This window comes from Penicillium odoratum (genome assembly GCF_028828045.1).
Source record: "Penicillium odoratum strain IBT 22623 chromosome Unknown utg000003l_segment0_segment0, whole genome shotgun sequence".
Lineage (NCBI taxonomy): Eukaryota > Fungi > Ascomycota > Eurotiomycetes > Eurotiales > Aspergillaceae > Penicillium > Penicillium odoratum.
In genome coordinates, this window is record NW_026643145.1 from 2,027,397 (window position 1) to 2,048,838 (window position 21,442).

Sequence of the window (21,442 nt, forward strand, 5' to 3'; positions counted from 1 at the left end):
GTAAGACAAATACTATTAGATACTCAAGTGAATGTAATTGCTTCAATCTATATCTATAGTCAGACCGTTAACCGTTTTGCCTTGAGGGGATTCCCAAAGTGGACTAGCGCCCCACGCGCCGACCAAAACAACCGCGTGCCCGAATCCCTCCTACCCACCTTCAGTGATTCCCTTGCCGCCCGCAGCCAACTTCTTTGCGGGCACTAACCTTGCACTAACCTTGCGCATTCAATCTTGGAAATACCTCACTTCTCAACATACATGCGCCAAACAACCCCAATTGAGGGGAACCGCGCCGGACAACAAATCAGAACTCCAACGCGAACAGCTCTCAGCAAGACCTGGTCGCGAACACATTCCACCAAGGGGATCCTACTCATCGATAGCCAAGAATAAGTCAACAGTTCCAGTAATTCACACGCGATAAAGCGAAAACCGGTGTTCCAATTCGCCGACCGAGGGGTCACAACCTCTGCACCCCAACCGACGATCCAACCGAAGATACCGCGTGACACCATCTTGACATGACCATCGCGGTCTTAGCGGCTCCTATCACGAAAGTAAAGCGCCGCGAACCGCTGGGGACGATTACAATGGCCGCGACTCAGGCGCAGCCACGTTCTGGCCGAGGTCGCCCTCCAACACGGTTGAGCGCTTCTCAACAAGGATTAGACGAGATTGCGAATAACGCGGAGGGAAAACGGAAAGCGAGTGAGTGTCTCTTCACTCTTGAAGAGTGGATGCTCTGCTGCATGGGGCGAAGAAGGGCGGAATGTCAATGCTAACCACTGTTTAGACTACGAGGAGGACGCGGAAGGATTTCGATTTTCAAGAAAACCATCGAAGAGGACTAGGCCGTCGATTGAACCCGTTCCAGAGAATCCCCAATCAGATGTGGAAAATGCGCCTTCAAAGTCTACGCCTCGAAGAGGTCGACCACCCAAGAAACGGCTGGTCGAGGATGCGAATGGGAATGCGAGTGCCAGTGCTGTACCGACAAATGGGAAAACTACTGAACTTCCGACAAGACGGGGGACGAAAAGGACTGCTCAAAAAGTACATCCGGAGCCGGAACCTTCAGCGACTTCGACGCGCTCATTACGAAATCACGAGTCGCCATCAAATGCGCCTCCGGAGAAAAAGGGGAAGAGGGGGCGACCGGCTCGTCCGAGAACCAGCGATACCAATGGATTTAAATCACCAGAACCTTCAGCGGGTACGAAGGTGGCTTTGCCGCTGGCTGATACCCCGGTTATTCAGCGAAATAAGGAATTACGGGGTACAAAATCTGGCAAGGGGAATCGGCGAAGTAGTTTGGGGATGCGGGGACGACGAGCCAGTTCCTTGATTGACTCGGGGGCGTCCAATGGTAGGGGTCATCTGGTATTATCATTCTGGTGCAATTGGGCTAACTTGTGCTTTCTCCAGCATTACCGCATCGAGAAGTCAGCACCGCTGACTTCTACAAACACATCGCGGATGAAGGGCTCCCGGAGCCTCGTAGGATGCGGCAGCTTCTGATTTGGTGTGCGACACGAGCCCTTGGAGACAAGCCTTCGGGCTCGCGCTCAGAAGATCAAAGTTCACGCCTAGCAGGTAATTCGTCCCTCTCAATGGCAAGAGAAATGAAGCTAACATGAATTAGCCCGTGCGATCCAAGATGAGCTGCTGAAGGATTTCTCTACCAACTCCGAACTTTCGAACTGGTTTAGCCGTGAAGACCTGAATCCACCTACCGTGGTGGTGAAAAAGCCGAATCCAAGGAACATCCAGAATACAGAAAAGATCAAGGAGTTGGAGGAGCACATTCAAAAGTACGGACAACCAGCACCGTCAAGAAAGTTTTAGGCTAATATGGTTCAACAGGCTTCAAAAAGAGAGACATGCCCTGAACGCTCTTCTCAAGCAACCACCAATTCCTCCTGTCAATGCGCCTGCACTAGAATCCCCCAAAGCCTCCAAACGTTACCCTAAGAAATCAACTCCTCAAATTGACTCCTCCCTCCTCGAACCCTCTCAACAAGCCATCCTCGCATCCCTCCGTCCCTCCTCAACCGCAGCCGAGTCACAATCGAAAGACGACGCCTCTCCCACAATCCAACCACCCATGTCTCCATCAACCGTCTCATCACGCCTTTCCCAAATCACAACCGGTCTCGCTCCCACACTGGATGCTTTTGCCGCTGGTATCCACGATATTGAACTATACAGTTCTAGTGCCGATGCCGTCTCATCACACATCCTTCGCATCTGCGCACAGCGTCTCGAAGAGCGTGACGCACTGAATACCCGGCAACGCATCGCCATAGAAGGCGACGACGAGGACAGTCCACAAAAAGCACGAATGGAACGTCCCCGGCAAGACCTAGGTGTTATCCTCGGGGCCCTCAGTCGTGTCGAGAGACGATAGGCTAGTAACTCATTTGAATGTCTTTTCAGCGATTTATTTTCTTTCCCGCTCCCCCTTATTTCCCTCCCAGGCGTTACAGCCTGGGATTCCTTTCCCACGGACAGAACTGATTGTTATTATGATCTTGACGAATTTACCTCTTTTTTTCGTCTGGTAGCTGATAGCATGGGTGCACATTGCGAGGGTGGGCTGGGTTGGGTTTGCATTGCAATTCGTTCCACAAGCACGGTGTTCGGGGTGTTCCAGGGTTGTGTTGTCTAATATACCGCGAGGGATTGAATCTTATTCTCTCATTTTTCTTTTACAGCTCTCAGTGTTGTTGTACCTATATCCTCTACCATACTATGGGTTTGTGCTGTGGTAAATCAGCGAATGAACGTCGTCAAAGAATCCGATTAAATCATGTGTTGCAACTGCTAGAACCATTACATCTCATCGAAAAAGATAACTTTAAACCTTGTAGAGTACAGGAGAATAAATTCCAGATTGCATCTATACTCTAGAAACCCGACATAAGAAGTTACTTCGCATCTTCCCACTACCAGAAGTCCGTGCACCGACTTGACTTCGCTTATCCACCTCCAAATCAACCTGAACAAGCAGCGTAATGACAGTCTTGAAAATATTGGTCATCACTAAATACCTCACAGACCACCTCTGATATCCAATACTAAACGGGATCAGCAATGTACCCTTCTCCTTACTACAATTCTCATCAAGCCAGCGGTCAGGAACAAACTCTTCGTGGTCCGCGTTCCAAATATCAAGATTGTGAAGCAGAACGTAGTTTGATCTAAGACTTCAAGGAGCTTCTCGTGCAGTCTTAAGTGATAGACACGGTAGGCTTTGTAGCTGTTGCTCAAAATTGCGAGGATGGGTCCGGGGTATTTGCTTAGGGGACGAAGGAATCGCATGTAATCGATATAGACCAGCATCGATGCTGTCAGGAAATTTTTGTGATGATCATGTCGTGGATGCTGCCCATGTTACCCATGGTGAGAGACTGGGAATAAACCAATGATTGATTGTGTATTTTATGTTTAGCACATAAATAGGCTTTGGAGTGATAACGGGCATTCTTATGGTAACCCTCCGCTGATCATGTACTTCAGCGGAATTCCTCATCATCGTGGATCATGAAAGTGTTGATGATGTGCCATGGGATTTTTCCACATAGGCATCATGGTGGTCATGTAATACCTTACAATAGCCAGCTGCGAGCTCTTTACTGTACGAAGTTATGCATACGTCCATCATGTTATTGTTACTTTTCTGTCCGTTTACCAGCACCTGTCCACTCGCACACACTTTCATTCTGCCCTGTCCCTGCACGATCCTCAAACAGCAGCGAAGAACCCAAGGTCCTTCAAGTGATCTCCTCAATCTTTTGATACGGGCATCATCATGAGACGAAATGCAAGTCCAGGTTACTATTCCAAGAAAACCATATTAACAACTTCCAGTGACAAATTACGACCGCTCGATCATGGACTCTCTCCACTATCTCATGTTCCTGCTCATAAACACCTTCCTCGCGAGACTGTTGATCCGTCCATTCCACCGGCATATCCTTCACATACGCCATCACGCCCTCAGGAGTCCCCTCGAGGTTCTAAAAGCCTGGTTCTGTTTTGGAATTCTAGCCAATTTATTCGGAAATTACCTAGGCTGGCTTTCAGGGATCAACGACGCCAACTATGTGAGATTCACCACAGACAACGGGAGGATGTACTTGGTTCGTGCCACGCGGGTTTATCAGGGAGTGGCTAAGAGGACAGGCCTCTCCGAGGGGTAGTATTCAGCGGAGTTCTTTCATGAAGCATATTGATGGCAATTTGGCAGAACTTTACCTTGTTGGTAAGGAGACTGAGATTGTGAGAGTAGGATTTGGACTGTGAGCACGCTTGGATGTACCCTAATTCATGTACTAGGACATGCAGACAGAGCTTTGCTGGTACCATATCATTCAGAATGAGAATGCCAATGATAATGTTTGGAGTGTTTCTGAGTATAACTCAGCTTGATCTCGGCCCAAAAAGTATCACGAAATACAGCCTCGAAGACCTTACCCCAAGCCTGCTCTCTTCCAAAGTCCCTGTTCTTCATTTCTATCTAGGGACAGCACATTATAGGTTCAACTCGGACTCTTCTCGCTCTTTAGGGAAATAATATGTCCAAAGGGGACATTTGCCTGTGGTAGACCACTTTGCCTCTTACATAGCCATGAAGGTACACATATGACCCCGTCGCTTAGCAATACACTCCTCGTCCAATGTAATTCTACAAAACAAACATACAACAGCATGTCTACGCGTACAGAAGTTACTATATTATTGAATCCACTGTGTAAAACATTCCTCAAAACATCCATAATATACTAAGCGTCTTTAGTATTCTCTGCGATTGATGGCTCATGGTCAAAATCTTCAACAGTCTCAAGTGCTGTCTGTCGCCTTGGTCCAGTAAACCATCGGTGAGCCCACAGAAACCACGTGCCAATTGTGGCCACTAGCACAATACCAACCGCCACGGGCGTGTAGTTGAGTGTCTGGGATGTTACCGGATTTTCCTCTGGTAGACAAAATACGATAGTGATGAATAGAACCTAGAAATGAATGTAAGTATTAATAGCTAGCAGTGGAGAAGGAATGGGAGGAAGATGGATACCCATGAACAAGCTATGCCACCGACAAAGCGTGAGAAATTTCCTAGGTTGAAAGGGCCTTTCTTGAAATTGCTTGGCCAAATCAAAGCGATGAATATTGGAAGCGCATAACTGATATACAGCCCAATCGTCGCAATACTTGTAGCTGCTGAGAACGCCACAGAGCTTCCCAGCGAAGGCAGAGCTAGGCAAAACGCGAGAAACGCCGCCAGCCAGATTGTCCGCACTGGGCTTTGAAATTTGGGATCAACATAGTCGAAGAACTTGGGCAGGGCGCCGTCGCGGGAGAAGGCGAACATCATGCGGCTGTTGCTGGTTATACTAAAAAGACCGCAGTGCCAGACACAGAGGATGATGATTGCGATGCACACAAGCGCACCGTCTTCACCCATGCAGTCCACTAAGATTTTGAACACGGGTTCACCGTAGTTCGTGCTCGAGTCGACAGTTGCGGCAAAGTCTTGGATGGAAAATAGGAGACAAAGCAGGAGGAAGAACCCGAAAACAGCGGAAACTCCAATTGACATGAGCACGCCGATGGGGGCAGTCCATTCTGCCTTGTGAGTCTCCTCGGAGAGATGGGCCGACGCATCAAATCCTGTTCAAATACGTTAACATTAGCAGACACAAGAGGATAGGAAGCACCCTTCATACCAGTGATTGTGTATTGGCTGAGGAGTATACCACAAATCGCGACGTAGGCTGGGGAAGCTCTAACAGACCATCCGGGATCACCAGTACCCTGATTCATATGTCAACAAAAGAAATTCATATATTGCAAATACTCGCAGGAACTCATGGCCGAATGACGCACATCGTAAAAATGCTGGAAAACCTCAGCGGCACTCCGGTGAGTCGGCGCCTTGGCTACCACTGCAATAGCCAAACTAGCAACTCCAAGACTGTGCAAGATGATCGAGGAGACGTTGAGATATCGCAGGATGTGTACGCCAAACGTATTGATTAAGCCGTGGCTGATAAGAATTGCCGCATATATGCCGATTTCTTGCGCTGCAGTTGGCACCCAACTGGTCTTGACCGTTGCAGCAGTCGCAATAAGCCCAGCGCATCCAAAGCTGATTCCGGTGGTCACAGCAAACTGTTCAAATCCAATCATAACAAAGAATTAGCAGTGTACAGGCTGTGCGCTAGTCGCATCGAACAGAAAATTATATCTACCTGTCCCACGAAATTAAACCATCCTGTCAGCCAGGATAGAAACGGGGCATATTTATGCGGAGCCAACATCGCAGCCCAGAAATACGGGCCACCGCTGGTAGGGATTGCGGAGACGATCTCTGCCATGCTCAAGCCCACGAAGAGAGTCATAAATGAGACAACAATCCATCCGGTCGTCATAACACCTGGACCTCCTGTATTCAATCCATAGCTAGTCATCTTCATCAGTTGGGAGGTTCGAACGTGCTGTCGCTACCATTCCTACCTGAAGAGTGTAGTAATACCAGTGATAACGCTCTTTTCGAAGTTAATACAGAGAACTTCATATGCAGCATTTCTTTCGGAGGCTTACAATGATTGAGAAAGACACGCCGAAGTTGTGAATCAATTTCCAGTCGCGTCGCAACTCCTGCTTGTAGCCAAGCTGAGCCAGGCGAGTCTCATCCCGAATGTCCGCTGCTGTCTTTTCCACCATTTTGAGAAATGGAGAATGAAGGATGTCAACTGCTAATTTGTATTTCTCATGTCAGAAGTAGAAATTTAGGTAAATCAATACATCGATTACCTGGGGCTGGGGGGAGGGGTTTCTTGAGAAGGGATGTCCTCGAGTAATCAAGATAGCTAAAGAAGAACGGTCTTATCAGCACTTGAGGCCAAGGTGATAACTGTATTAGGCAGTTAGAGGCGATTGGTTACTAGTCTGAAGGTTAATTACTTACTAGGTATGACGGGTCGGCTGCTCAAGATAAGCACCTTCCCTATCACATGTCATCCCGATTTCACGGCCTCAGCGGCGAATATGGAATTCATCAACTCAAATTGACAGAGAACAAGCGAAGCCAATATGTAGGCTAATCAGGGAGAGACTGGACTGGAATGGAGAAAGGAAAGAGACAGAGTGAGGGAAAATGCTGGAGGTCACGTAACGAGATAAAATCTTGTTAAATCTCCTCCTACTGTTATCTTACTTAGACGACCCTGATTATATAGTCTTATAATGATACTTCCTGTGTTAAAAGAAGCTATAATACTATTGGATCGAAGATACTGTTAAGCTGACAAATATATTAACCGTAGTTTAACTAGTTGAGTTTTATATCCTATTTTCCACCTCCTTCATTTCTTTTCACGACTAGAGAGATCAGGCCTAAGCACCCCCTAGCGATGTGTAAAGGCTCAGACATCCTGAACTCAAATTCACAAAGTGTTTGTGCGCGGGGATTGACGACCACAATATCCACTCCACAATATCCACTCATTCTTCGATCGCCAACGGTCGCTCGGAATAGATTAGAAACTATAGGATTCTAGTTGCGAAAACTCGGTAACGAGAATCGATACTGGCCATTATTCGTCCGTAGTCCTCTTCTAATGTCGTAGGTAGCGGTTTGAGTGATCACGAAGCATTCGAAGATCTAGACAACTCTTAAGAATGCCCGCTTGTACCCAGAGCTCACAAAGGAGAGATTGACTGGTATCTATTTTGTATGAAATTCGAAACAACTGCAAAATGACGGGCACTATTGCACCACGTCTGATCCCTTCTCAACATCCGCACCGTTCAGTCCTGGATTTGAGAATGGCTTCGGGAGGAGACGATGCATATCGAAGGCTTGTGGATTGACGTTGTGATTCAAGTTCCACTGGTTTGAGCCCTGATCATAAGCGCCAGGATAGTATTCGCTGCAAACTTATGCAGGAGGCGTGCTTGTGCCCTCGATTCGCGGTGCAACCTTTGAACCGCTATCAGGAACTGGGCCAGCACTAAAGATTTCACTTTCTGCCTCAAAGTCTTCATCACGCTGGTTGGTTATGCAATGGCTGATGAAGCAGTCGTAGAACGCTCGCCAACTCCTAGTATTCATCGGGCAAAGTTTGCAGACAGGTGGACAAGGTATTGCCACACTGGCTTCATTGATCTCTCGATTGGTTATTGGCCATGAATGCACTTCCTGACAATGGCCACGATGCCTGTCTTTTCTAAAGGAGTCGTGCCCGCACACAGGACACTGGTACTTCGCACTTGGCAGGTGAACATATTCAATATGCCGTATTGAAGATCCCCTCGTACCACATGTCGCGCCACAGCCGGGCCACCCGCATCGAAAATAATGCCTCCTCTTCCAATTTTCCAGCGTAGTAGGTATTTCTGACTCGGATGCGGGTTTCTTTGTAAATCTGTAGTTCTCATGTATCTTCTTTGAATCAGGAGGACTGTTCATGCTATCTTGGATAACTTGAAGGCTTTCCTTCTGGTTCGGTCGGTCGGAAGTAGGCAGTTGACCATTCGCGTGATTTTCAAGGTATTCCGTGACTTTGTCAACGCTGAATTCCTCATATTGAACTTGAGAATCTGCATCGACTTCATATTTTTCTCCACTGCGGGAATCCTGCCCATGAACATGGCCGGGGGTGCTGGATGACTTTGTTTGCAAGTCATCGTCACTGCTGTCTTCTTCATCTCTTGGGAGACATGCCAGGGAGATCTCCTCTAGGTGTCGGCCGACATGAGTCGCGTAAGCTTTCTTGGTCTTCCAGCCATCCTGTAAGCATAAAGTACACTTGAAGACCTCGAATTCAGGTGTCAAGATTGTCTCTTGCGCTTCTGAAATGATGGCTGTTAAACGGCGATCAGTCAGTATAATACTATGCGCGTGAGCCGAATGTTTGACGAAGAGTTCCGCGGTATTAAATGTGATGCTGCAGCTGAAACAACGCCATTGGAGCATAGTAAAGTGTTTATTGAATTCGTGATCCGCCCATAGTTGACGGGTCGGGAATTTTTTGAGTGCGTCCCTACAGTCCTCGTGTGTGCAAATGTACGACTCCAGATCAGCGAAGACATGCATCCTGCTTAGTCAGTATGATAGGGCTTTTCAGCTTGGTCCTTTTCATGTACGTACTTCCACTCTATTCTGTTTCGCATAGCGATAGTCTTGTGACAGTAATTGCATTGAAAGGGGCGTCCGCCTTCCTGCCGTAGAGAGGGAACTCGGGGGCGACCAAGAGCCTCGTCTCCAGTGACCGAGAGAAACGAAGTATGGGAAGCCATGGTAGCGGCATACTGTGATATTGGAGGAATGGATGTCCCAAGACCTGAGTCATGGAACAGGGAAAAGGGCTTGAACAAAGTCACAGCGTCCTGATTTGTGTGATCATCCACTTCTTCCGCCTCGCCTTCTTGTATTCCAAGCCGGATTAATCTTTCCAAGTTAGCCTGTGCTAACCGCTCTATAAGAGATGTAGGTGCGTTTTCAAATCTTACTTAGTTGTCAGTATCAGGTGGAGAGGCATGTCGAGGAGTCAGGACACCGACCGGTCGCGAATGCGCATTGCGTAAGGTCGTGCACGATGAGACAAACGAAAAACAGTGTCAATCGGGACAATTTCAACTTCCGCCTTGCAATGCAAGGAGGATATATACCTCTCCAACACGGGTGTAAGATTCATTAAACAGCTTATGAAGGAGTGAAGGCGCCCAAGGCGATTTTGGAGACGTTCGGTGGTGGGGGAGGAATCGTCGGTCTCCTCATCTGACGATGGCTCAGATCGTTCTTCACCATCAAGAATCAGTGCAGCCTTTTCTAGCTGTGTTTCCAGGTCATTGGCGAGGGTGTTTTCGGAATCACAATCATTCAGTGTGCTAAATCTTGCTTCACCATAGTCTGTGAAAAAAGAGACGAGAATCTTGCTAATACCCGCCAGGTTTTCCAGCACACGGATCTTCAATCCGCTCGACTCTCCCAGGATGTCATCAAGGTGGCCAGCAGGGAAATTCTCTTCCCAAAACTGGATGCTCGCTATATCCTTCTTCAGAGTACTCTTCTGCGGATTGTGAGTCGTTAACCGAAATTGCGATTTCCATAGAAAGAGAAGAGAGGCTGAGCAGGTCTGATACAGGGTTTCGACGAAGCCCAAATTTGGATCCTCGGAGCTGTGATTGATTTTGGACATCACCCAGTCATAATGTGGATCTTCACTCTTTGCTTTGGTCTTCATGGTTCTTGCGGACAGCGGCGGCAGATTGTGTGAAGTGTAAGGCCGGTGTAAGACACTGAAGTTCTGAACATCTTGAGGGACTGAGTATGCGGGGTTTGCAAAGTGGCTAGTCTTGAACAAGACAGACCAGGGCCCGTGACGTGGTCAGCTGAGCGCCAGGTTCCCAATCACTTTTCTCAGGCAACCCAAGGACAGATTTTCTATCCTTAGATCCCTTCCACACGGCCCTACAGCCCACATTTTGTGACGATGCCTCATCCGGTAACACCAAGAGGCCGCAAGGACTTCAGCGTTGCGATAATATGTGCTCTAGAGGTTGAGTCTGACGCAGTAGAGCTGCTTTTTGACCACATCTGGGATGCAAACGGCGATCGATACGGCAAAGCGCATGACGACACAAATTCCTATCGCACAGGAGCGATCGGCAATCATAATGTCGTGTTAGCATACATGACTGGCATGGGCAAGGTCCAAGCAGCAACTGTCGCAAAGAGCTGCCGTTCGAGTTTTCCATGTATCCGAATTGCCTTGATTGTTGGCATTTGTGGAGGGGTGCCAGGAAGCATTGAAGGGGGAATGTTCCTGGGTGATATCATAATAAGTGATGAGATTTTGCCATACGATTTTGGAAAGAGGTTCCCCGGGACATTCAAATACAGAGAAACAGCGTCTTGCTCTACTGTGAGCAGCGAGGTGCAAGCCTTTTTGCGCAAGCTTAGAAGCCCAAAGGGCCGCGAGCATCTAATCAGCAGGACAGAGCATCATCTTGATGCCCTTCGAACGCGAAGTAGCGATTATTCTCGCCCTTCTAGACAAACTGATCTCCTTTTCGAGCCAAACTACCATCACAAGCATCACGAAACCTCGCAATGCAAAACATGTGGGAAACCCAAGTCTTGCAAAAAAGCGCAGAAGGCCACTTGTAAAGATCTGAAATGTGACGTGGAGAAATTAGTCGTTCGTTCGCGTTCATCCCAGAGGAAATTCAGCATCCACTTTGGGCGAATCGCATCAGGGGATACGGTGATGAAATCGGGCATGGACAGAGACAGAATTGCTGACAAAGAGAAGGTGATTGCATTTGAGATGGAGGGCGCCGGCATTGCCGGCATCATGCCTTTTATTGTTATAAAGGGGGTCTGTGACTATGCCGACAGCCACAAAAACAAGATTTGGCAAAAGCACGCTGCTGGAGCAGCAGCTTCGTGCATGAAATCAATGCTCGAACAGTGGGCAGTCATGGATCAATTCGAAGAGACACACCAGCAACCGTCGGGCTCCTCACAGGAGTCTAAATGCTCTATCAAAGAAACCTCCTCCGAAGTATGCGCTCTGCCAACACGCAACAATGAAGGCTATCACTCAAAGCACAATCCTGATGCCAGCAATGAGGAGCTTTTGCGAGGTAATTTTCGCATTCAAAATCTTAGTTCCTACGCTGATGGTAACAGTTTTACCAGAACTTGATTCTTGCTTCAAATGTGTCATTAAATCCTTCAGAGAACACCGAAAGTATTTGCCTAGAGACGCTGATCTCAAGGAAATATTGAAGAACCAGCGTTTCATTGTCTCTGATCATGCAAAAGTCCTGTTATCAAATGGCAGTATTAGTTCATCTAGGGTGTCCTGTCTAGAGATAGCTCTGGGGATTCAAAAGAAGCTTGAAATCATCGAGGACCTTGTCAGACAGATTCGGGTTACTACTCAGACAAGATCACAGCCCATTAGTGCATTGTCATCGCTCAAGGTGAGTGATATCCCATGCAAACACCGCTCAAACCCTCAGGCTAATAAATCATATATCCAGAACTCTGTAGAAGACTTGGAATCCCTGATCCAAAATTTCACATCGGCCATGAGCCAACCGATGAAAATCTATGACTGGCGAGAATCAACGATAACCAGAGCCCCTAAACGTCGTCGGAAATTTGAGGACTTTCGTGTCGTCCAACAAGCAGCTCGAAGCCTCTACGAAGCTGTGGGGACAGCCTGTGCGGCGCATACTGTCCATACTGTGCATATATCCCTCCAGCCAGCCCTTGACGGAACAACAACCCGAGTCCGATTCAACGTCGCCTTTTTTCAACACAAAAAAGCACCGGAGAACACGGTCTGGATCGACGTGGAATCCACAATCAAATCCCATGAAAGTTATTCTCAACTAGAATTCACATCATCCTCGGGTGAAAGTCATTCTCTCAAACGACAACGCGAAACTGAACGTGGAAACTGCTCATCAGCACAACGAAAACGTGTTCAGTTCAAGTTTCCAGTAGCGCCAATACAGTCACTATGCCCAAAAACGGACGCCGTTGAAATCCCAAATCTCCATATCCAACGCAACTTCTGCAAGGTGGTCGAGAGATTCTTAAATCAACAAGAACCTGACAGTTGTATTGGCTTACTAGGAGACAATAGAACATGCAAACATTTGGCATATGTAGCCAGTCGGACTAGTGTAACAACTTCAGCCATGTCCCTGTCTGAGCTAATATCACAACCAAGATCCGATATCACGATGGAAATGAGCCAGTATGAACGTGTTCGTCTAGCGAAATATCTTGCTACTGCTGTTCTTTACTACCATGCCACGCCTTGGCTCAACAAGGGATGGAGAAGTGAAGATGTTCACTTAATTAATAGTTCGGATCCTTTCATTGAACAGCCACAGCATATCCTTGCTTATATGACGAGCTCTGTCTCAACAGAATTCCAGCCTGTATGCCCCGGGTACCATCGCTTTGTTCGGAATCCGGTTCTCTTCGGACTCGGAGTGATGTTGCTCGAGCTCGCATTTCAAGCCCCTCTATCGTCCCTGGAACGGTCGACCGAGCTACAAGGAGAGGAATCCGATTTCATTGAATATTTCACAGCCTGCCGAGTGGTAGAGTTCAGTCATGCGAAGATCAGCAAAAGCTTCAAAGATGTCATCAAAAGATGTTTGTATTGTGACTTTGGACATGACAATGACTTCACGAGTCCTGCCCTTCAGCAGGCTTTTTACAACAATGTCATTACGGTCCTTGAAGATCTGGAAGAGCGATTCAGAGAGCTTCAACTTGACTAAATTTGCTTGAACATATTGAGATGTGAAATAATCACAAGGGTCTCCCCTCCTTTTTGTAAGCAGAGTCTTCGATAGGGCCCTAGGCTCCAGTAAAGGAATATGTAAAGTTTAGTATGACTCAACGATTGATCATATATGCAAAGCTATATTGTATGAGGTTCTGCAAAATTAGAATAGCAAAAGGATACTTTGCATAGGCCCATCTCCTTACTTAGTGGTCAACCTGGAAGTAAGTGTAAGGCCGAAGACCATTTCCTTAAATGGCTAGATCCCACATATTCTGCTGGGCCTCATGGGTTCAGGTTATGATAGCAGATACCAAGTGAGACGCGGTCTGACGAGCCCTAAGATATAAATTCCCATCGGATACTCAGTCCACTCCCTATATTTGAAGGATCAACTACTGGATTGATCAATGTTGCCCCCATACCCTCAGAAAGACGCTTATAAAAGGCAACCAGAACAGCGCAACGGCTCGCAGTACCTGGACATTTCTATCTATCAAAATCTGATCTAATTAAACTTCAACTGCCCAGGGGCATGTCAGGTACAAAAGTGCCATAATGGTATGCCACACAAGCGGGAAGGATGGATGGGAGGAAAAGTTTAGCCGAGGAGCCACGGCAGCGCTTCAGGGGTATTCAGGGCGGTTGGGTAAAGGAGTCCAAAAGAGGCTAAACCTTTTTATTGGTGGCAGGGACTCATTTCAAGATGCCTAGTCTCTTAGCACATGCGTACCCAAAATAAAAGTGTCTTTCTGCCTTGCGTAAAATTCTACCTGGCCTCTATCCGACCTAGACTGGCCCCCACGCCTAGATTCTACTAGCTTCATCTTGGGTTCAGGCCGCGGTCTAAATCTCCCTTCCACCTACTTCATGGAGTCGCCCGCAATGGCAAAAAAGTCTAGAGATATACGCAACAGATATTTGATATTGGAGTAGATTATAATAGTTCTCTCAGAATGTTGCTCCTGAAGTCTTGTCGCAGTGCTACTACCGAGAGCTCTGATTTGCGTCACGAGATATCTATGATTACGCTTATGTATAATACAGCACCTATGAAGGACTCGGATCATGATATATGATACGCGTACTAGTACTTATTTCAAGGTTTTTGCCTTTTACAATATGTTGCCGAGGGGCTTGCGTAACGACGATCCGTGAGTGGAATGGGGGCCAAATCCAGCTCCCAGAGAATGGCATGAAATGGATTTAGTCTCAACGAAAAAGAGAGCTCAAGCTTGGCATGATTATTGTCCGGTTACTTCAACTGTGAGGTAGATAAAATAAAGCTCAGGGTAAACGGATGCATGCATACTACGTCTGAAAACCTGGGTTTTTGGGTTAAGATTGATCCCCAGCGATGGCAAAGCAGTACAAGTGCGTTAGCACTAAGATCAATCTCAAAGTTCTGATCTGGTAATTCCAATTGATGCACAGAGTTGATAGTACAGCACGTAATTAAACCTGTCTGCTTTGCGGATTACCTACTAGGCTCTATCGTGCGAGTCGCATAATTAGCGCCATACTAACGATGTAAATACACCCCTGCTCATCACCTCTGGCAACACACTTCTACCCCACCTGCACCCACCACAAAGCTGAAAAATAATACCACCCGGCTACTTGCTCCCTCGTGATTCTCATGCCCCTGCTCGCTGTGTATCACCCCCAGCGTTTTCAAAATGGCTCTGGCATTGAAACAGGCCTGGCCACTCAAGGCTGAAATTCGACTAGGCCAGGCCATCTCGGAATTCAAAGCAAAGCTGTCCGATGGGGAGAAAGCGGAATTCAACACAAGACAATCGAATTCACAATCGTCGCCTCCTACTGTTCAGGATGTGAGGGTTCTCACAGCTAAGATTGACCGTGGCCACAGGGGTCGTTGCTTATCTACCAGATTCATGAGCGTCATGGAGGCCGTACAGCAGTTCGTGTCTCTTGGAGACATAATTATAGGAGGATCGGCAAATATCATTGCGTGTGGAGTTTGGTCGGTCGTACGGCTTGCACTGTCGGTGAGGTACCTAATTTTGATGTATTTTCAACACGGGATAGAGAATTGATTATTTGAAGCTCCTCTCAAAGTCGCACTCTCATATTGAACAACTGTCTGAGATATTTGTGCAAGTCGGTAACTCTGCTCCTCGTCTCGAAAAGTTGGCCACGCTGTATCACCAATCACGAGATTTACAAACGGAGATCTATGAATACTTCATCGTGGTGGTTCATGTCTGCTCTGACATGGTGCAATTGACCAAAATGTCAGCTTTGAAGAGACTGGGATCTTCAATTTCAGACAAGAGCTTGGCTGAATACAAGAAAGAGCTTCAATTCCGGGGACAAGCTATCAGGGACGAAATTCGACTCCAGATGGCAAGTAAAGGGCAAAAAGAAGCAGAAGCCAACGCACGGTCTCGAGATACTCTGGGCGAACTTGTTCAATTCTCGTCGGACCAACAGAAGTTTCGAATGAAACAACGGATTCTCGATTTCTGCTCACAGATTGAGTATACGACCGCATGGAAACAAAGTCGAAGAGCGGGCACTACCACCTTATTTCGCGATTGTGAGTGCTACAAGGCCTGGAAATCGGATAAGGACTGCTCAACGCTCGTGTACACCGGAAAGCTTGGCGTCGGAAAGTCCGTAATGCTTGCGAATATGGTTGATGATCTGCAAGCATATGGTCACGGAAAACAGGATATGATTGCTTTTTTCTTTATTCGGCATGACACAGTCGAAACATTGAATGCGCGAACAGTTATTGGATCTGTGACTCAACAGCTGCTTACTCAACTAATTGACCTTGACATGGAAAATGGCTTGCTCAAAGCTATTTGTGAGCTATTCGAGACGACAGCTTCTATGGATGACTATAGGCGGATGAGAAAACTTCTCAGTCTTGCGCTTAGTCCGCGGAAGAGGACATTTATGGTCATTGATGGAATCGATGAGCTGAGCAGCTCTGAAATGAGAGTATTTTTTGAAAGGTTCAGTGATCTGCAAAGAAGAACGGGCGTCTCACTTTGTATAGCAGCACGCCAAGATTCTAGTGATGCAGTCAAGAGCAGCCAAAAGTTTCTTCAGAAGACAGTGGTTACTCAGGTTCCACAAAATATGGAAGAAATCAAGAGCTACATCCACCGAGAAATTAAGCATCGTCTATGGTCAGAGCAATTGATCGTAAAAGACACAGATTTAATTTTGGAAATCCAAGATGCCCTATACAAAGGGTCTCAAGGCATGTTTCTCTGGGTTTCGTTACTCATTGAATTCTTGTGTGGGATAGATACAGATGAAGAGATTCGCAGCGCTCTCGATGATCTACCACAAGACCTCTCAGAGACATACTCGAGAATTTTGAGGAAGTCAAACAAACCAGGCCGTCCGTACCAAAGACTTATTCTGGAGATCATTTCAGTTGCTCAACGACAATTGACAGTTGAAGAAATACAAGAAGCACTCAGTGTGACTCCAGGGGACGTAAATTGGAACTCATCACGACTTATCAACAATTTCTACGCCACTCTTAAGTGCTGTGGTGGCCTTCTCATTGTTGACGAAGAGACACTTGCCATACATTTTGTTCATCACAGCGTAAAGCACTACCTCACAGGATGCTTCGAATCCCCTGGAAGCTGCTTCATTCAGCTGAGTGAAGCACACTGCAAGATGTCCAATATCATCATCACGTACTTCAGCTACTCAATCTTCGAGCGACAAATTTCTTCACAAGTCGTTCCAACTGTACGTGCTGGTCCAGCAGTTTCAGGTATTATTAAATCAACACGTTCCCATTCCGGGTGGATAGGGGGCATCACCCTGGACTTGCTACAAAGGAAGGAGAAGCAAAAACATGACGTTGATATGAATATCGCGAAGACTCTGGCAGAATTGAGGCCTGCGGTAGATGGGTCGACTCAGGGAGTAGCATTTGCAGATTACGCCATTGCTTTCTGGTGTGCTCACCTTGCTGTCTCCTTCCCCTTAGCTGCGGAAACATCACTACTCTTCAGCAAACTATGCAATCGGAATTTCTTTGATGCAGCAAAGGCACAAGGAAAACAAATTCTTCTAGGGAAGGCCGCAGAATTTAACCAAGTTGATTTGATGAAATATCTTGTTGAATCGATGGATGTTGATGTCAATTGCACAGTGGATGAAACTGGAAGAACAGCACTATTTATGGCCTGCTTCTCTTGCCATTATGAAGCAGTTCAATATCTTCTTAAGATTGACGGCATAGATCCAATGGCATCAGACAAGAGCTCGAAAACTCCTTTACATATCGCGATTGAGAGTGGCCACGATGACATTGCGAAGGCCTTGGCCACTCACCCTGGTATTAATGTCTCACATGCTGATGTCTACGGCGTTACCCCCTTGCTTCTAGCAATGAGGATTAACAAAGCGGTACTCTTCGAAATTCTCCTAAGCCATCAGAACGTGGATATCAACCAACCCGACCCGCGAGACCAAAGGACACTCCTTCAAAAGGCAGTTCTTACGGACAACATAGTTTTTGCAAAACTATTGATGTCTCGCCCTGACTTGAAGCTCATTTCTTCGAATTATGACCAATGCATTGACGTTTTCTGTTGGGCAATTGAAGGGCGCAGTAGCTCTCTCTTCGGTGCTTTGATGGATCACCGCGAAGTGGGCATTCACCTTTGAAGCCTATACCCCAGGATCATAGAGCCGGTCATCAAGTCAAACGATAAGTCTATTCTCAAGAAACTGCTCAGTCATCCTCGTATGGATGATGTTTCACATAGCCCTTTTGACAGTCCTAAGCTAGAAAAGGTAATACATGGAGACAGATCCATGCTGCGCATTTTCTTTGATCATCCGTCAGTCCGTTTGTATATCAGTGAATACTTGCACATTGCTGTCAAATGTTCCCTCGTCGATGTTGCAAAATTGCTGATGAGTTACCCCGCCATCGAAATTCAACAATGTGACAAGGCTGGACGCACTCCTCTATATCATGCCATTCAGAATGGCGACATTCCTATGGTGGAAATCTTTCTTGGCCGCCCTGAAATAGGCGCTATTACGCAAAGCCCCATGAAGACATCCCCATTGGGAATCGCCATAGCTTGCCGCAACGTGGCAGTTGTTGAAAAGCTTCTGGAGCCTGGCACCATATCCCTCAAGGAATTGGCTATTGTGATAGGACCGGCTCTAGAATATGCCATTGAGCACGGCAATCGGGATGTTGTTGCAGTGCTTCTTGACCATCCCCGAGTGAAGGCGAGGGTTACTCGATTGGACGCCGAACACAAGTTTTTGAATCTGGCAATGAAGAGTTGCAATCTGGCTACAGCTGATGTGTTGATGAACGACATTCGAATATCGAATCGCCTACGTGACCAGCGTGGTAGAACAGCTCTTCACTTAGCAATAGGAGCTTCCTGGAAATCAAGTGATGAACGATTGGCAGCCATCAGAGCTCTTGCAAAAGTCCCAAGGCTAGCCAATATGCTGGACTACCAGAATGCAGCCCCGCTACACCTAGCTGCGCAGATGAACCTTGCCGATGTCGTGAAGCTTCTGGTTAGGACCTCGCGCCAACGTATCAATTGGCAGAACTCCGAAGGGCAAACACCATTACATCTGGCATCTGCCAGTGGCGGAAGCGAAAGCCTCATTCCACTTCTAGCTTGTGCCGCGATTCCTAGTGTCGAAGACAACAAGCAAATGACTCCTGTGAACATCGCAATTAAGACAAGGAATGATGACGCCCAGCGCTTGCTTTACAATTACAGTGCAAGCCTAGACAGCATCGGCGAGGGCTTGCTTACACCCCTGCATTATGCGGCTGAGCTTGGCGATACCCACATTGGAAAGCTTCTTCTCATAGAGCATCCTCTTTTACTGAACCGCCGGGATGGTGACGGAAGAACTGCTCTCCATCTGAGCATCATTCACAAGAATTCCGAATTCGTGTTACTGCTTCTCAGTATGGGATCTGTCATCTTTGATCAGCAGGATATATTCAATAAAACACCCCTTCGGTATGCAGAGATCAATGGGGACAAAGATGTCCAAGATGTGATTTTGAAGATGCTGCGGGGAAGCCTCACCAGAGAGATATTATAGGCTATCAATGACATCTTATCTCGCAGGTGAGATGAGACGGATGGTCTCTTTGTATCTTTTGTGTTGTAGATAGTGGAGTTTACTCTACTTGAGAACATTGAAATGGAACTCATATTATACGACTTATTTATTCAGAAAAGTACAATATAAAGAATAAAAGACGATACTCGCGATATATGTTCAGCGCGGTATTTACACCTAGCATATTTTAGTTCAAAAGCTATGATTAGATTAGCAATGGAATACTAGTAGTTATATGGCTTACGGAGGGGAGTAGCGGCCATAAGGACAGGACCTGTAACATCACACAATGAATGGGAGAAAATAACAAGTACTAATTAGCTAATCTACCCCTTCATTACTTAGGTACATCGCAGACTTTTTGGACGTACGTTTGAAACTTGGGATAAGGATGAGGAGGAAGGGAATGGAAGAGGTGGTGCAAATGGGATTCCGGAAGATCAGAAAGTGCACCGAGGTTCTGGTCAATAGCTAAAACGAAAATGGGGATTCGCCACTGCATTTGGCGGTAGAACTTAGCTCACTTGCAATGGTAGCGCTTTTGTATAAGTGGAGAAGTGAAATGGGCAGAATCAAGTGGCGTGGGGCGACATCCAACCTGTACTCTAGGGGACGCACACCAATTTTCTCTGCACGGCACATGGCATCTGGAGTATAATGAACTCTCTTCAAAGTAAGCAGCTAGCTAATTATCTACCGGGATCCAATGCATTCCAAGGGCCCTGGTCAGATCAAACCGCGCCGCTCGATATGATGGAATCCAGTACTCAGCCGGATCAGTATAACAAATTATCTACCAAGCACCAAAGAATCCGAGCACCGAGTCCATAATTCCTCCGTTCATCGTTCCATCACGCCCTTGGACAGAAAATCAGTAACAGAAAACGAACCATCAAATTCATAAGCACTCACGGTCCAAATCATCAGCAGCCTCTTTCATGACACGATAAGCTTCTGCATAAAACCCGCATTCCAACAGTTCATTGGCCCCTTTCCACTCGCGCATCGCTAGTCGCCTCGCATATTCCACGGGCGACTGCAGCCCCAAAGATGCAGGCTTGACCTGAGGGCCGGGCAAGCGTGGATCAGCACCGTATCCGAGAAGTAGCTTGATCACTGGGATGTTTTCTTTCACATAATCAGGGTTGCCCCAATCCCCAAGAGCGCAATGAAGAGGCCGACCGAGACTGCGACGTGGATCACGCTCATGGTCCATTTCGTTTGGATCGGCGCCGGCACTAAGCGCGCCTTTTATATTCTTTAATTTGAGCGATATGGGGTGCTCAGCGATGAACTCCCAGAAAAGGGGTGGTTGAGTGTTCTGGACCCAAGCTTCTGTGTTTTCTTGAGACTCATCTGGTTTGCTGGTCAGCCATGTTTCTGGCTTTGGAAAGGCCAAGTTGAAGTCAAATGGTGGAATTTTAGACATGTTGAGGGTGTGGAGAGAGGAAATAAAGAATGGGGTGGTGACTTTAGCGGGGGACGGCCGGGTACTTTTACTTGGTTTAGGCTTGCCTGATTTCCTTTAGCCAGAGCAGGCTTTTTTCAACAATGTCATTACGGCCCTTGAAAATCTAGAAGAGCGGTTCAGAGAGTTTCAGTTTGACTAAGTTTGCTTAAACATCTTGACATGTACCGGATACTTAAGTATGCAACTCATTTCGAGATCACAGATACCCAGGAATATTTTAAATCCAATTTTCGTTCAAATTGCTCGCCAAACTGCGCATTCCCTAGCACAATCACTAGATCTAGCTATTCAGGTATTGCTTTGATAGCTCCCCTCAATGCAGTGTGTAGCCATCAGAACCAGCCCTCATTCAAGTCTTGGACTATCTGTGAATGCAGCGTTGTAACATTCCACAGCCTCCGAGGTAGAAACCCGTAATCTATCAAACTCCGACAATCCATAAATACGCGGGATCTTCACTTCTCAGCATACGTATGCTAGTATTTGAGCCAAGTCACGTTTATATCATGCAACTCCCTAATAGGAA

At 46.9% G+C, this 21,442-nt stretch overlaps 7 protein-coding genes across 7 annotated transcripts; 4 read left to right on the top strand and 3 right to left on the bottom strand.

Annotated features, from left to right (window-relative positions):
• Window positions 1-524: 524 nt before the first annotated feature.
• Window positions 525-2,410, top strand: N7520_004018 (Mis12-Mtw1 family protein; the record flags this gene model as incomplete). The annotated part of the gene is made up of 5 exons (XM_057137953.1): window positions 525-711; window positions 797-1,369; window positions 1,429-1,596; window positions 1,646-1,814; window positions 1,867-2,410. 5 exons carry the CDS (start codon window positions 525-527, stop codon window positions 2,408-2,410), a joined length of 1,641 nt encoding a protein of 546 aa, XP_056998418.1.
• A 2,377-nt stretch (window positions 2,411-4,787) lies between these two features.
• Window positions 4,788-6,729, bottom strand: N7520_004019 (APA family basic amino acid/polyamine antiporter; the record flags this gene model as incomplete). Its single annotated transcript, XM_057137954.1, has 7 exons — window positions 4,788-5,015; window positions 5,078-5,673; window positions 5,730-5,817; window positions 5,890-6,174; window positions 6,255-6,465; window positions 6,520-6,551; window positions 6,607-6,729. 7 exons carry the CDS (start codon window positions 6,727-6,729, stop codon window positions 4,788-4,790), a joined length of 1,563 nt encoding a protein of 520 aa, XP_056998419.1.
• Window positions 6,730-8,294: 1,565 nt separating this feature from the next.
• Window positions 8,295-10,253, bottom strand: N7520_004020 (uncharacterized protein; the record flags this gene model as incomplete). The annotated part of the gene is made up of 4 exons (XM_057137955.1): window positions 8,295-8,432; window positions 8,492-9,104; window positions 9,158-9,514; window positions 9,571-10,253. The coding sequence occupies 4 exons, from the start codon at window positions 10,251-10,253 to the stop codon at window positions 8,295-8,297; spliced, it is 1,791 nt and encodes a 596-aa protein (XP_056998420.1).
• A 249-nt stretch (window positions 10,254-10,502) lies between these two features.
• Window positions 10,503-13,320, top strand: N7520_004021 (5'-methylthioadenosine/S-adenosylhomocysteine nucleosidase family protein; the record flags this gene model as incomplete). Its single annotated transcript, XM_057137956.1, has 2 exons — window positions 10,503-11,658; window positions 11,705-13,320. 2 exons carry the CDS (start codon window positions 10,503-10,505, stop codon window positions 13,318-13,320), a joined length of 2,772 nt encoding a protein of 923 aa, XP_056998421.1.
• Window positions 13,321-15,581: 2,261 nt separating this feature from the next.
• N7520_004022 (uncharacterized protein) lies at window positions 15,582-17,996 on the top strand (the record flags this gene model as incomplete). Its single annotated transcript, XM_057137957.1, has 1 exon — window positions 15,582-17,996. One exon carries the CDS (start codon window positions 15,582-15,584, stop codon window positions 17,994-17,996), a length of 2,415 nt encoding a protein of 804 aa, XP_056998422.1.
• A 150-nt stretch (window positions 17,997-18,146) lies between these two features.
• N7520_004023 (ankyrin repeat domain-containing protein) lies at window positions 18,147-19,424 on the top strand (the record flags this gene model as incomplete). The annotated part of the gene is made up of 1 exon (XM_057137958.1): window positions 18,147-19,424. One exon carries the CDS (start codon window positions 18,147-18,149, stop codon window positions 19,422-19,424), a length of 1,278 nt encoding a protein of 425 aa, XP_056998423.1.
• Window positions 19,425-20,343: 919 nt separating this feature from the next.
• On the bottom strand, window positions 20,344-20,874 carry N7520_004024 (uncharacterized protein; the record flags this gene model as incomplete). Its single annotated transcript, XM_057137959.1, has 1 exon — window positions 20,344-20,874. One exon carries the CDS (start codon window positions 20,872-20,874, stop codon window positions 20,344-20,346), a length of 531 nt encoding a protein of 176 aa, XP_056998424.1.
• Between the last annotated feature and the right edge of the window lie 568 nt (window positions 20,875-21,442).